The sequence below is a fragment of the Temnothorax longispinosus genome, chromosome 5, assembly GCF_030848805.1.
Source record: "Temnothorax longispinosus isolate EJ_2023e chromosome 5, Tlon_JGU_v1, whole genome shotgun sequence".
NCBI lineage: Eukaryota > Metazoa > Arthropoda > Insecta > Hymenoptera > Formicidae > Temnothorax > Temnothorax longispinosus.
Genome location: NC_092362.1, coordinates 10763237 through 10777205, shown reverse-complemented (window position 1 = coordinate 10777205; position 13969 = coordinate 10763237). Strand labels below are relative to the sequence as shown.

The following is a 13969-nucleotide window of genomic DNA, read 5'->3' as shown; positions in this document are numbered from 1 at the left end:
AATCTATATTCCGATATAGATTCGTCGGTCCCTCGCGCCTGATGCCGAACGCCAACGCTAACACCAAAATTACGCTTTTTCGGCGATTTTCACGAATGAATCGCGTGTCGGCATCAGAGCGAACGTGACCTGGAGGGCTAGTTCGTGGCTTCACAAAGAGTTTAAGGCAACCTCACCGGCGTATGAACTCCTTTCTTGCGCCGCTGCTCTCAATCCTCAAGGCTCAGGCCAGAACTTTGCCAATCTTACGCGGTAGCCAAAAGTGCGCGAAACAACACGACTTGTCACGCCGGAGGATAACCAGCACATGGATTCTTTAACTTCTTAATGACAGTTTCGGTATCGTTGCGCAGCTTTTTTACCATGTATAATACCTGCGTAACGATACCGAAACCGTCGTTAAGGAGTTAGAAAATTTCTATGCAGGAAGAGATCGAGCGAAATTCGTTCGATAACGAAATCGACGGCGCGTCTCACCCAGGAATTGCGCGGACCTTCTGCGCGATATGTTACGAGCGAGAAGCCACGTAATGTTATGTTGAAATGATTGAAGGCAATTGTCCATAAAGACTTTATTCAGAGACAGGCAAATGGTGCTCGAAGGTGTAATCGCTGAGACTGGGTTTGACGACTGACTGAGCAGAACTCAACAAGACAGACAAGACTGGACTTGACAAGAACTAGGCAAGAACTAGACAAGAACTCGACAAGAACTGACTCGAGCTCAAGAGGGATCTTCTTTTATACGATTTTTCACCAATAAGTCCTAACTAATAACGTAAAGCGTTTTAATGTCGGTAGTAACGATTGGAGCGGCTGATTAAAGAACAATAAAATAGAAAAGTTTTTAGTATTTGACGAAAAGGATTGTTAGCATAGGATTAATTTACAGCTGTGATCAGAAGATTTTGAAAAAGGAAATTTGAAGTGAGTCACGTAAAGGACAGTGCCTAGACAAATAGTGAGAAAAATTATCGTATAAGAATTTAGAAACGGAATTTGTAAATATGATAATCTAGAGTTACGGCACGTAACACCTTCCCCCTTAGTTTGAAGATCCGTCTTGACTTGATATACATCGAATTCTTATGATCTAATCGCAAATTATAATGAAATTGAATTTGGTATGACATAGTAGTAATATAGTAATTACTATATTACTACTAACCTTGTTACCGATCGGTAATAAGGTTTCTTGGAGCAGGATACTGTTTTACTGCTTTTATTTTTTTTTGAATTAGGTTATAGATCTAGTATAAGATACTTCCTTATCTGAAATTATGTGACCTAAGTAAATCAATTCTTTTTTGAAAAATTCACATTTATCTGGTTGTAAACTAAGACTTTGGTTGGCTCCAAGACGGCTTCTCTCAGTCGCTCAAAAAGTAAATTAAGTATTTGTTTGTGCTCTTCTAAGTAGTGATGCCGCTGATACAAGAAATTCGAGACAAGACGAGAATCTTGTCGAGATTTTTTATATATCTGAATCAAAAATATATTTTTTTTTATCACTAAATGGTGGACTATTAAGAGTGAAATAACTTGTCGTAAACAAACTCTCGCAGTTTTATAGAAAGAAGGTAAATAAGGGACACGTAATATACAACTCGAGGAACAACCCAAAACATAAGTAATTTCTTATACACAGTCGTTTATTTATTTTAAACAGTTATTTATTATAAATACTATGCCAATGTCAGAATTTCATAACGGAATTTCTCTTATGGCTTTACTTGGCTTCAAATTTTTTTGAAGTTATAATTCCAAACTGCACGACTTCCAACACTCCATATTTTATATAAGCAGTAAATATATTTAGATCAGGTAATTGTCTTATTTATTAACGGAAATAAGGATTAAACTATATCTAAAATTTTATTATAGAATTACGAGATTTTTTGAGACGAGACGAGATTCTCGTCTCGTCTCGTCTCGCGGGTCTCTGCATGAACGATAACATCGTCTAAATAAACAAGGACTTTTAAGCCCATTAAAACATTATCCATTAAACGTTGAAACGTCGATGGGGGATCTTGTTATGTTCGTAATGACCGTTAGGTGTACTGAAAGCTGTTTTTGCTGAATCTTGTGGATCCATTGGAATTTGGTGAAAACCCGAAGCAAGATCGAAGCATGAAAAATATCTATAGCCTTACCTAATTGATCTATAATATCTGTTACATTAAGCAGGGGATAAGCATCGCCGATCGTTTTATCGTTTAATTTACGAAAATCTATCACTAATCTCCACCGTTTATTACCGTTAGCGTCAGGTTTCTTAGGCACCACCCATAACGGCGAATTGAACGGTGAAACAGATGGTTGAATGATATCTTGTTCAAGTAATTTATCAATTTGTTGTTTAATTTCCTTCTTGTGAATAGAGGGGTATCTGTATTGCTTAACATTTATAGGAGCATTATCTGTAGTGGGAATAGAATGTACAATTCGATTTGTTCCCTTTAATTTATCTCCTGGCAAATAAAATATATCATTGAAGTTTTCAATAATAAGAGTGATTATTTGACCAAACTGACGTTTAATATCGTAGAGTTACATTAATTCATTCGACGTTTCGACACTAGTTTTGTGTCCTTATCAGTGTCCTTATAAGGAAAGAATTTTATATCTTTTCAATAATAGGTAATATAGAATGCTTTTCCTCTTCATTTAAATGATCTAATCGTAAATTTTTTTTTAATTTGTTTAATCTATCCGTTAAATTATTCGAGAACACCGAATTTATTACGAATGCAGAGCTGTCCCTCGGGCTCGTGTCGACTGACACTGACTCTACATCGATTGTAGGTGTCTCAATAGTTAACTCTTTTTCTGTCGTATTAACTAAGCAAGTATACACATTACCATCAGTTACTTTTACATGACTCCATAATAAAAATACCTTCCGATATTTCTTGTCGATTTATTAATCCGCTATCCATATTTTTTTGTTTAGTTTTAACATTACATGAATATATGCTTCTAGCTTGCAAAGTTATTGAATTACTAAATTCAAATGGATATACTTTATTATTCCGAATTTTAACTATTTGTGTTTTGTAATCTATATCTGCATTTTCAGAGTGTAAAAAGGGGTTACCTATAATTCCTTGTTTTTTTTTAATGGAAATTTACTTGATACTACGTGAAATTCGTGATTAGCATTTTCTAAGTTTAAATATACAGTTCCGAGAGTTTTGCACTTTTTCTTCTGTTATAACCTGTATTTCAACCTTTTTGTCCTGAGATACCAAAGTATCGTGCTGTAAAGCATTTGCTTTAATAATATTTATTTCGGCGTATCTAGTAAGAATTTGTCTGTTGAGTTTCTAAGCTCATTGAAAGGGATAGAGATAATGTTTCGAGAAGCTGTTCGGATTGTGTATGTGCGGAATCTGCTATCAGCAGATCTTGAATCAGATTCGCGCAACTTGGAAATTAGCCTGGGCGTTGCGCGCTTTTCGCTTGGCCTTGATAGTTTAAAATTTGGTTAGATTGAGTATTATAATTAGTTGAATTACTTGAACTATATCTATTATTAAAATGTCCGTTATTAATTTTGTGTCAATTAGTTTGTATTGATTACACGCTTCGAACTGTACACTTCGTCAGCCATCAGACGCAACTGAACTCACCGCAGAGAAAGCGGAAGAAGAAGGAGGAGGAAGAATACTGGAGTCAAGCGAGTTTACAATAAATAGCGCAAAATTCAAATATTCCAACATTAAATCTATTTCCAGAATTATTGTCGAAATTTTGCACATTGAATTCGCGTCTATTATGATTGCTATGTTGAAAATTAGAATTGAAATTTTGATTTTGATTTTGATTTTGTAAATTGAAAGCCTTTCTTCCACATTCGCTTTCTGAATGACTGATCTTTTTACAGTAGTTACAGGTTATAGTTGGCTTGTTAAAATTATTAACTTTGAATCTATCTGCGTGGTATTGTGATTTTCTAATAAATCTAACTGTGCTTTCGATTGCGTCTTTTAACGAATCTAACGTATTTAATTTCTGTGCCAAAAGATGTTGACTGATATGTTTATGTAACCCGCCTAAAAAGTGATCTATTAATTTGTTAGTGGCAAAAACTCTTAATCCTTTTCTAGCTGCCGGATTAGGGTAATTAGAAATCGCAATTATCATTTCCGAATTTAATTTTCTTACTTTAGTAATATATTGTTCAATGGATTCGTCTCTATTTTACCGGATACTATTTATTTCAAGTTCCCAGTGATCAAAAGTTTTGTAATTTCCGAATTCTTTTATTAACGCGCTACATAATCCGTCGAGATTCGTTATCGTATATAGTGATCTGATTAATGCAGCGTCTCCCGTCAATTTCGTTTGTAAAATTGCTCTAAAGAAAAATAATCTGTCATCTGGTTCGACTAATTCGAAAACTCCTTTACAATCGGATATGCATTGGTGTACCGGAATGTTTGTGCCATTAAGGAGGTTCAATCATTACTTGTGAGTCAAAAATGCGATTGAAATAAATGTCATTACAGCGATCCCGAATTATATGCAATATTAGTATAATGAATTGTGGATGCTACTTACGTGCTATATTCTTCGTCAATTATTAGTGTATAGAATATTAACAAACATATACTGGGGTATGAGAGCGTCAACGACTCAGGAATCGCTAAAATTGCTTATATTCTACGCTAGGACCTGAACTTTGTGACGATAAAGCCTTTAATCCACACGGTAAAGTCCGATTTTTAAAGTTTCTCGAGTATAGAAAGCTTATTGTCACAAAGTGACCAGTTATTCTAACCTATAATGTTGGCCAAATAAGCAATTCCCGAGTCGTTGACGCTCTCATACCCCAGTATATGTTTGTTAATATTCTATACACTAATAATTGACAAAGAATATAGCACGTAAGTAGCATCCACAATTCATTATACTAATATTGCATATAATTCGGGATCGCTGTAATGACATTTTATTTCAATCGCATTTTGGACTCACAAGTAATGATCGAACCTTCTTAAAGATTGGCAAAAGCGTTAAACTATGCCGTACAGAAAAATAACTATTATTTGTCGAGAAAGAGGATCTTCGACTTTGTTGGTCTGTATCGAGACGGTTCGGCCTATCCATAAAACCTATCGGAGATGATGCTTGATTATTCATGGTCGGTTGATTTAAAAATATATTATTGAAACTATTGCTTATATGTACGAAACTATCTTCAGAGTCCATATTATAGTGGGAGTAGGATTTCTATACATGGATTTACAGGAGTAGAATTACGATGTACATTGTAACGCTGGCTGGTCCAGATGATGCTGTCCGAAGTTCGGTGAATGGTGAAGTACGGTGAAGTAGTATAGCCCTTTTACGTGCTGGCCGTTCACAGAGTTTTGTCGTTGCTGTCGCGATGTCGTCGTCGTCGTCCGTCGTCGTCGTTGTCGTCCCGAAGGTCCGCCTCGTTTCAAGAGTCTCGTGCTTTTTCCTTCGTTCGTCAATATAGGCTACTGTACTTCTGCGGCTCCCTGACCTTTTACCTCGGATATCCAAGGTTTTATCGGTGGATAAATCGGCAGAATTATGGCAGTTACGCCTATCGTTACAGGAACAGTTGTCGTTTAGCCTTCTGTCTTCTACCTCAGTGTCCTACTGAGATGTGAGGTTTACTCGATTCAGGCTTCTTTTCGATCGTTTGTCCTTACTTCATGCCTTTACAACAATTCTGACTTTTGCGAGTAACAGAGCGGAGTGTTGATGGAAGTCTTTAGTTTCCTGGACAATTGGGTACAGCTGCCACCAGTTGTTACGAGCGAGAAGCCACGTAATGTTTATGTTGAAATGATTGAAGGCAATTGTCCACTAAAGACTTTATTCAGGCACAGGCAAATGGTGATCGAAGGTGTAATCGCTGAGACTGGGTTTGACGACTGACTGAGCAGAACTCAGCAAACCAGACAAGACTGGAGTTGACAAGAACTAGACAAGAACTCGATAAGAACTGATTCGAGCTCAAGAGGGATCTTCTTTTATAGGATTTTTCACCAATAAATCCTAACCAATAACGTAACACGTTCTAATGTCGGTAGTAACGATTGGAGCGGCTGATTAAAGAACAATAAAATGGCCGCCCGCGAGCCCCGTTAATAATCGCCTCAACGGTCTATTCCTTGTCTCCGGCCCTCTCCTCTGTTCTCAAATCTCTCAATTAGCCGCACTCCGACGGAGACGTCCCTGTATGTTTTCGCCTCGGCGAGGTGCCAATAATTATACAAAATAAAAGAAAGGGATCAGTAATAGAAGACGTATGCAAATATCATTAGGCCCCTGGAGATTTCAATCTTGCTCCACTGGATCGTCCTCGGGCGCGAACCCGCGTCTTGTGACGGTGGCGAGGACACTGCTAGGATGCAGCGGAACTGCAACATCACAACACACATCAGTAAATTACTCGTTTGCTTTATGAGAAAAGTTTTAATTGTATATAATTAATATGTAAAACTGTGGACCAAATAATAGTTTTATAAAATATTATAATGTACCTGCCTAATACAGCATCAAGCGTCTAGACATTGGACACATGCTGTAATTTAATATTTAAATTAAAAATTACCACACATACGCGCACATGCGCGCGCGGGGCGGGGTGCAAGAAGGGGCCTTCGATCCCCTTTCCGCACCCCCCTCCGCCGGTAGTCAGGGTCGATCTCGTTTCACAACTTACAAAGTACATGCTAAGTTGTAAAGCGATGTCCACCCTGCCTATCGGCGGAGGGTTAGGGGAAGGGAGGCCGAAGGGCCCCCCTTGCACACCCCGCGCACTCGCGTGCGTGCGTAGGTGCGTGTGATAATTTTTAATTTGAAGATTAAATTACAGTATGTGTCCAACGATCGCCATTTTTAAGTTTCATATTCATCGTACAAAAGCGTATCAAATGAGCATAATTTAATCAATATTGGAGGTAAAGAGCTTTATACATTACATTCTTTTATTTATACACTATATTCTTATTTACTTAGCGTTGATGGATACATTGGATGGAATATTACTGAATGTCTTTTTTTGATTTTTCATTCATAATTTCAGTCTGCTTATAGGGCAAAACAAAATTTATTATTGGTTCGGGTTTTTAACTTTTCCTGCAAACCAAGGTCCACCCCCACCTACCCCCGTCTACATGTGTACTGTCTATACACATACCAGCAAATTACTTCCTTTGGCACTAACACAAACTGGCAAAATTTTCAAACTTTTTTGTTTAATAACTTTTTAACAAACAATGATCAAGGGCTAAAACCATCTGAAGGTCACTCAGAAGGGTGAGCTTGACAACATATGTCAAGGTCAAGGTCATCGGAGGGTGGTCCCCTAGCTATACTGCGTAATTGCCATAAAAAAACTATAGTGCTTTGTTTTTCATATAGATCTTTTTATTAATTATAGAAATCCGTAAATTAAAATTCGAAGTATAGGCTCCAATGGAAATCCACTAATATAGAAAACGGGCTAACTAAGAACCAAGTGCGGTAAATGATGCGCAAAAGTTTTATTTTTATTTTTATTTTACATATTTTCCAACCTTGACTGTGCGCCGACTAAATTTGTCAGACTTGAAACACAAATCGAATTGATTTAATTAGGGGTAGGGAGGAAATTTTACTACTCTATTCCGGAGCTGTGTTTCAAGTCTGACAAAGGACCCGACGATACGTTGCCACCGTCAACGCGGAGTTCTCGGCTCAGGGACCAGGAGCCTTAACCCTAATGGAGTCACTTCCTGAGAATCCTGTACCGGTCACACTGGGTGAAATACACCCCCAGCGTGTTTGCACGTGTATAAAAAATTGTAGGTGACCTTAAAAAAAATAAAAAAAATATCCTGTTGTAGTTTAAGTCTTCCTTAAAAGGACTATATAGGTTTGATTTGCAAAAAATTAATTTGACATATGTAAAAAAATTGTTGAAAAAAACAAGTCGGAAAAGTGACTTTTCACAAAAACTAATGTAACTTTTTCAATTTTTAAGATATTTTAATTTTTCAAACGGTTTTTTCATCCTCAGATGACGCACTTTTCACTAATTATTGCAGTTTATGCGGCCGTTCCAAAAAGTATATTGATTTTGAGGTTATGAAGGTGCGATTTTTTGCGGAAAAAATGCCGAGAGAGAACTAACGGGCCGAAAAGTATACCACCGACGGGGATCGATACTTGAAGGTCCCAACTACCTGTAGATGACGGCACAAGGCCCATTTCCATTGGTTTACTGGGTCGTTTTCGAAGTAAAAAAACGCTGAGGTGTATTTTACCCAGTGTGACTCAATAGGGTTAATAACTATAGTATAACAGCAACAACATCACCAGGCCTATTGTACAACTAAAAGTACTTGAGTAAGCGCGTGTGTGTGCGTGTACGCGTGTGCGTGTGTGTGCGCGTGTGTGTGGGGGGGGGGGGGTTGTGTGTGCGTGCGTGCGTGCGTGCTCGCGTATCTGTATTGCAACTAAAGCCAGCAGCACACGGAGCATGTTTTCCTGCTGGATTGCTTGCGATCTAGTAAATTACCAGAAATCTTGAGTGCTGAGTGGTGCAATTATAGTAATTTACTAGATTGCAAGCGATCCAGCAGGAAAACATGCACCGTGTGCCACTGGCTTAACGTTAAACTAAGGGGCCTATTTTGTAAACGTTAACGATATCGTTACGTGCTTTGCGCTGCTTTTCTATGGTATATTATATCTGCGCAAAACACATATAATGCCAAGGAAACGGGCGCACGCACACATGCACACACGCACACACACGCGCTTACTCAAGTACTTTTAGTTGCACAATAGGCCTGGTGATGTTGTTGCTATTATACTGTAATTATTAAGGGCAACGGCTCATGGAGGCCAAAAGGTTGATTTTGGGGATCATGCACGGAGATAATTTTTTCTTAAAATTTACCCTGAAATCATGGTAGTTGTGGGACAACATGTACTACCAAGAATTTTATGCGAGCTATTCTGCTATTCTGCGAGCTATAAATATCCACTATATAATAAAAAATATTAATATCTATTACATTAAAATATAAAATATGTTTGATTAATTTTACTAAAATATATCTAGGAAATTTCAATAATTTTTCAAAATTTACCAATCTGCTTGGTAATTTTTACCACGTTGTTTGTAAAATGTCTTTTGTATATATTTTAAAAATTCCTTGGTTGCCAAGTTGTCCCAAGTTTGTAGTGAATTTAAGGGTAAAATATAACAAAAAATTCTCTCCGTGTGCTTATGATGACTTTTAATCAGCATCACAACTATTTAGTTCCAAAGGTTCAGCTAATTTCATTGAAACCCAAAATACGTATGATTATGGCGGGGTTTTTTAGTCAGCGCGCAGTCAAGGTTGGCAAATATGTAAAATAAAAATAATGTTCGGGCGCGTAGTGAGTTAAGTGAGTACGCCGAACGGAACGCCGGGACCGTCCAGAGAAGACGCGAGGTCTCACGTGCGGCTTCGCGTTGTGTTTTCGATTGTGCAGCGACCGAAGTTTGTAGTTGAATGCGGACTAGCTCGCCGGGTCAGGAGATTGAATGGAAGGCCCAATGTACAATAAATTGCAATGTACAATAAATGTTTATTCGGTAAATTGATATAAAATGACGGAACGCGGTATGTACAGGCGATAGTAGTTCGAATGCGCTTGCGCGCGATACGACGGACTCACGGAGCTCGGTCCTTTACAGAAAATGGTAGTGCTGATGCACTCGGCGCGATTTGACGGACTCACGGAGCGCGGTCCTTGACAAGAATGCATACGGAAGCGCGATGTTCCCGTACGATCTTTACTACGCGGCGCGGTGTATGTATGTACATGGCACGGTATTAGCACGCGGGCGGATGCGCGGTAGATATAGCGGAGTCCCGGTGTCACGGCAGCGAGCAGAGCTCTCGTTGTGAGGCCGAGCGTGCTCGACCCCGTGAATCCGTGGCCGTCGAGAATTAGATAGGGCAGGAGTTCGGGGACACCTGAGAGCCCTCAGTCGAGACTCGGAGCACCGGACCTCGTTTTGTGTGTCGCCTTGGGAGTTGGGACGGTGGGCTTCGTCGGGAACAGCGGAGCGCTATCGTGAAGACGAAAACACGAAGTCCCGGCTCCCGTCGCAGCGCCGGCTTAAATACCCCGGCGCGGCGGGTTCGCTGGGAGGGAGGCCGGTTGTCAGGCGAGCCGCGTGGGGATATGCTGACGCGCTCTCGCCTTCGGCGCAGATCGGCTCCCTCCGGCGTTTCCGAACTTATACATATTTTGCGTGAGCGATAGAAACGAGGAAAAGTATATGGCAATACATGAGACGGACAGATACAAATTTTTACATTAATAAATTGGGGGAATCCCCAACAAATAAAAATAAAACTTTCGCGCATTATTTACCGCGCTTGATTCTTAGTTAGCCCGTTTTTTATATCCGTAAATTAAATTTTATTGTAATTTCAGGTTGGGATTGGCTACTAGACAACAATGTGAGAACGCTTTGAAGCAGACTAAATACGACGTGGAAATGGCAGCTTCATTATTGCTCGATCAGACCAGATGAGAAACAACTGCAGTTAATGTCCTGACATGTCCTGCACAACTGTAATTCTGAGTACGCGTTTATTTATGAATGAACATAACAAGGGGAAACCATTGTGCTCAGGAAGCGAAGATCAATCGGATTACTTGCAAATGTCTTCTGTGTTTCGATTTATGACACAAATTTAGCGGCTGGTTGATGCTAGCTATTGGGTCGAAATAAAAACTGTTGCGCATAATTGAGAGGTGATACTGGTAAAGGTACCGCCAATGACTACGTTTACACGGTTCAATTTAAACCGAAGTTATAACATCGATGCTATAACTTTGGTGTAAATCGGGCCGTATAAACGTATACCAATGACATTATTCTTAAGACGTATATATAATATAAGACATAATAACATATATAATTCTGAAGCTGTGATATGTTATTGATCTTTATCTGGATTTACGACCTATGAATGAACTTTTCGCGTTTTATTTAGTGCAGATAATGGGCGCGTTCAGTAGAAAAAACCGCTGAGTAGCAATTGAACGTGATTGGCTCTTACTTGTATCGCTTGCGGGAAATCAGCGTATAGCGTGTTAACAAAACGACACTCAACAGTTGTGTCTGCTGAACGCGGCCAATGATGTTAAAATAAGAGGATTTGAAATTAATAAGTATAATATTTAATTACATAAAAAGACACATTCTCATATATACACACGCGCATACACTTCTCTCTCTCTCTCTCTCTCTCTCTCTCTCCCCCCCTCTCCCTTTCCTTCCTCTCTCCTCTCTTCCCCTTGACCTTTAATGTTTGAATATGAAATAGCATAATATTGTCAATTGTTTGCGTCTGTATAGTATAGTCGGAAATCTTTTCCGCAAGTTTCAGGTATCAAACGATTGTACATACAATATCTACCTAGGTATAGAACTTTCACTTAGGCGTCGCTAAATGTTTTTCTCAGACTTATATTATTATTTATTTAGAAACAATTATTTCATAGTAGATAGAAGAAATACGAAATATTTTGAATGTGTATGTGCCACAGCGAGCATCTTACGTTGTTTGCGCTCATACTCTCAAAAAGTTAATGCCTTTAGGAGCTTTCCCGCAAGCGATACAAGTGTCGTTGTCTTTGTTACTCATTGCCAAAAGAGAAAGATAGAACGACGTCTGTGTCGATTTGTGTCGCTTGCTGGAAAGCTCCTTTTATATATAAAATAATGAATTGATTGATATAAAGAAGGCATAAGTATATTTAACTCTTTTGCTACGAACACTCAGCGAAATTAAATTATTATAGGGTAATAACATTTATATGTTGTCATAACGAACAAAAATTATTATAAGATATGGACTTGTCATATTATTGTGAAGTAACGAACTTAAACTTTGCGCATGGCCGAGCATTCACAGCTTGTACTCTCTCGTATAATGATAGTGTTAGGTTGGCCGTAGCGAAAGGGTTAAGAAAAGTTCTGCTGTGTACAATTGCATACTTTCTTTTCGATACATTTACATGTTTTTATTACGTCAATCGATTCTTCGTATGATATATTAAAATAAGGTAATCGAAAAGTGGATAATTTGCAAAACATTTCAGGTCAGAATATGTTAGGATAAAATGTGAAATATTTCATAGATTATCATAATTATTAAACAGTTTCACTTTTCTTTCATCTTACTTTAATATTTTTATGTATGGAATGATCAACAAAATCGAAATACTACGTATAAAAGATATTATTTTATTTAAAAAATGATAGCATTATGATATATCATAAAAATGTATGCTATAAAAAATTTGTTTTGTACATTATGTTTTATTCTAAAAATTCCAACTTTTATTTGAAAAATTTTTTTAAAAAACCTCTAAATATACATTCTCGATATAACTGTGGCTTCTGACTTTTTTTTACTTTATTATATGTATACATACAGGGTGTCCGTCCATAAATGTCCAAGCAAATATCTCGAAAAATATGGAAGATATGGAAAAACGTTTTAGACAAAAGTTGTAGGATATCAAGAAGAATAAATAATGATAAAACCAATTTTCGAAAAAAATCAATTTTTTTAAGGTCACATAAAGGTCATCGTTATTTTTTTAAATGGAATTGTATGATTTTTGCTTCCTCACAGAGGAAGCTTTGTTTTCGTGAAAAAAATTTTTTTCAGGTATCTTTGGCAAAGTGTTTAGAATGTGCGTGCGTGCGTGCGTGCGTGCGTGTGCGTGCGTGCGTGCGTGCGTGCGTGCGTGCGTGCGTGCGTGCGTGCGTGCGTGCGTGCGTGCGTGCGTGCGTGCGTGCGTGCGTGCGTGCGTGCGTGCTGCGTGCGTGCGTGCGTGCGTGCGTGCGTGCGTGCGTGCGTGCGTGCGTGCGTGCGTGCGTGCGTGCGTGCGTGCGTGCGTGCGTGCGTGCGTGCGTGCGTGCGTGCGTGGTGCGTGCGTGCGTGCGTGCGTGCGTGCGTGCGTGCGTGTGCGTGCGTGCGTGCGTGCGTGCGGCGTGCGTGCGTGCGTGCGTGCGTGCGTGCGTGCGTGCGTGCGTGCGTGCGTGCGTGCGTGCGTGCGTGCGTGCGTGCGTGCGTGCGTGCGTGCGTGCGTGCGTGCGTGCGTGCGTGCGTGCGTGCGTGCGTGCGTGCGTGCGTGCGTGCGTGCGTGCGTGCGTGTGTGTGTGTGTGTGTGTGTGTGTGTGTGTGTGTGCGCGCGCGCGCGCGCGCGCGAGTGCGTGCGTGCGTGCGCGTGTATTTAACGCTTTTGTTGTCCGTTTATGTTCTAACTTTCGTAATTTTTTAGATATCAAGATGCATTTTTTTAAATCAAGAGTATCATATAAGGAAGGTTGGGATTGAATTTGGCGATGATCGGTAAAGCGGTTCTTTTTAAATAAAGTTTAGTATTTTTGTAGAAATGTTAGTGGTTGCTATAACTTCCGTAAATTTTAAGATATCGGGCTGTTTTTAATTTTATTATATTTTTTAGTCTTTTTTACCCTTATTTCATATATAATTCTTTAAAATTTGGTTGATTAGATCCAACTTTATACACGATTAAAGGTCCATATACGAAAGTCCATATATGAGCCACGTAACTTGAACTCCCAATTAAAGTCAATATCGATTTGACATTGCGTCAATTGTAAAACCCCACTTGTGCTACTAAGGTAACCCTTTTTCAATTCATGAAAAGGTTAAAAAAATGAAAAAAAGTGCAAATTAGAAACTTGCACATTTGCTTCCTTATTATTACAGATCGCTACCATTGCTTCTACTTTATTTCGCTCATAAAGCTTCCTCTATGAGGAAGTCAAACTAATACATACTAATAATTATGCATCAAATAAAATACAGGCTTCCTCATAACAGGAGTTTTGTGAGCAAAATAAAATAGGAGCAATGGTAGCGATCTGTAATGATGAGGAAGCAATGTG

The 13969-nt window shown here is 38.9% G+C and overlaps 1 protein-coding gene across 3 annotated transcripts in view; it reads left to right on the top strand.

Moving 5' to 3' along the window:
- The window catches only part of Ack (activated Cdc42 kinase), a 68963-nt gene extending 56368 nt beyond the window's left edge, over positions 1-12595 (top strand). For all 3 annotated transcript variants that reach the window (XM_071777368.1, XM_071777369.1, XM_071777371.1), the window contains one exon: positions 10468-12595. In XM_071777368.1, the coding sequence (XP_071633469.1) occupies positions 10468-10567 (100 nt within the window). In that variant the 3' untranslated portion in view covers positions 10568-12595. The remainder of the gene's footprint in view (positions 1-10467) is intronic.
- The last annotated feature ends 1374 nt before the right edge of the window (positions 12596-13969 follow it).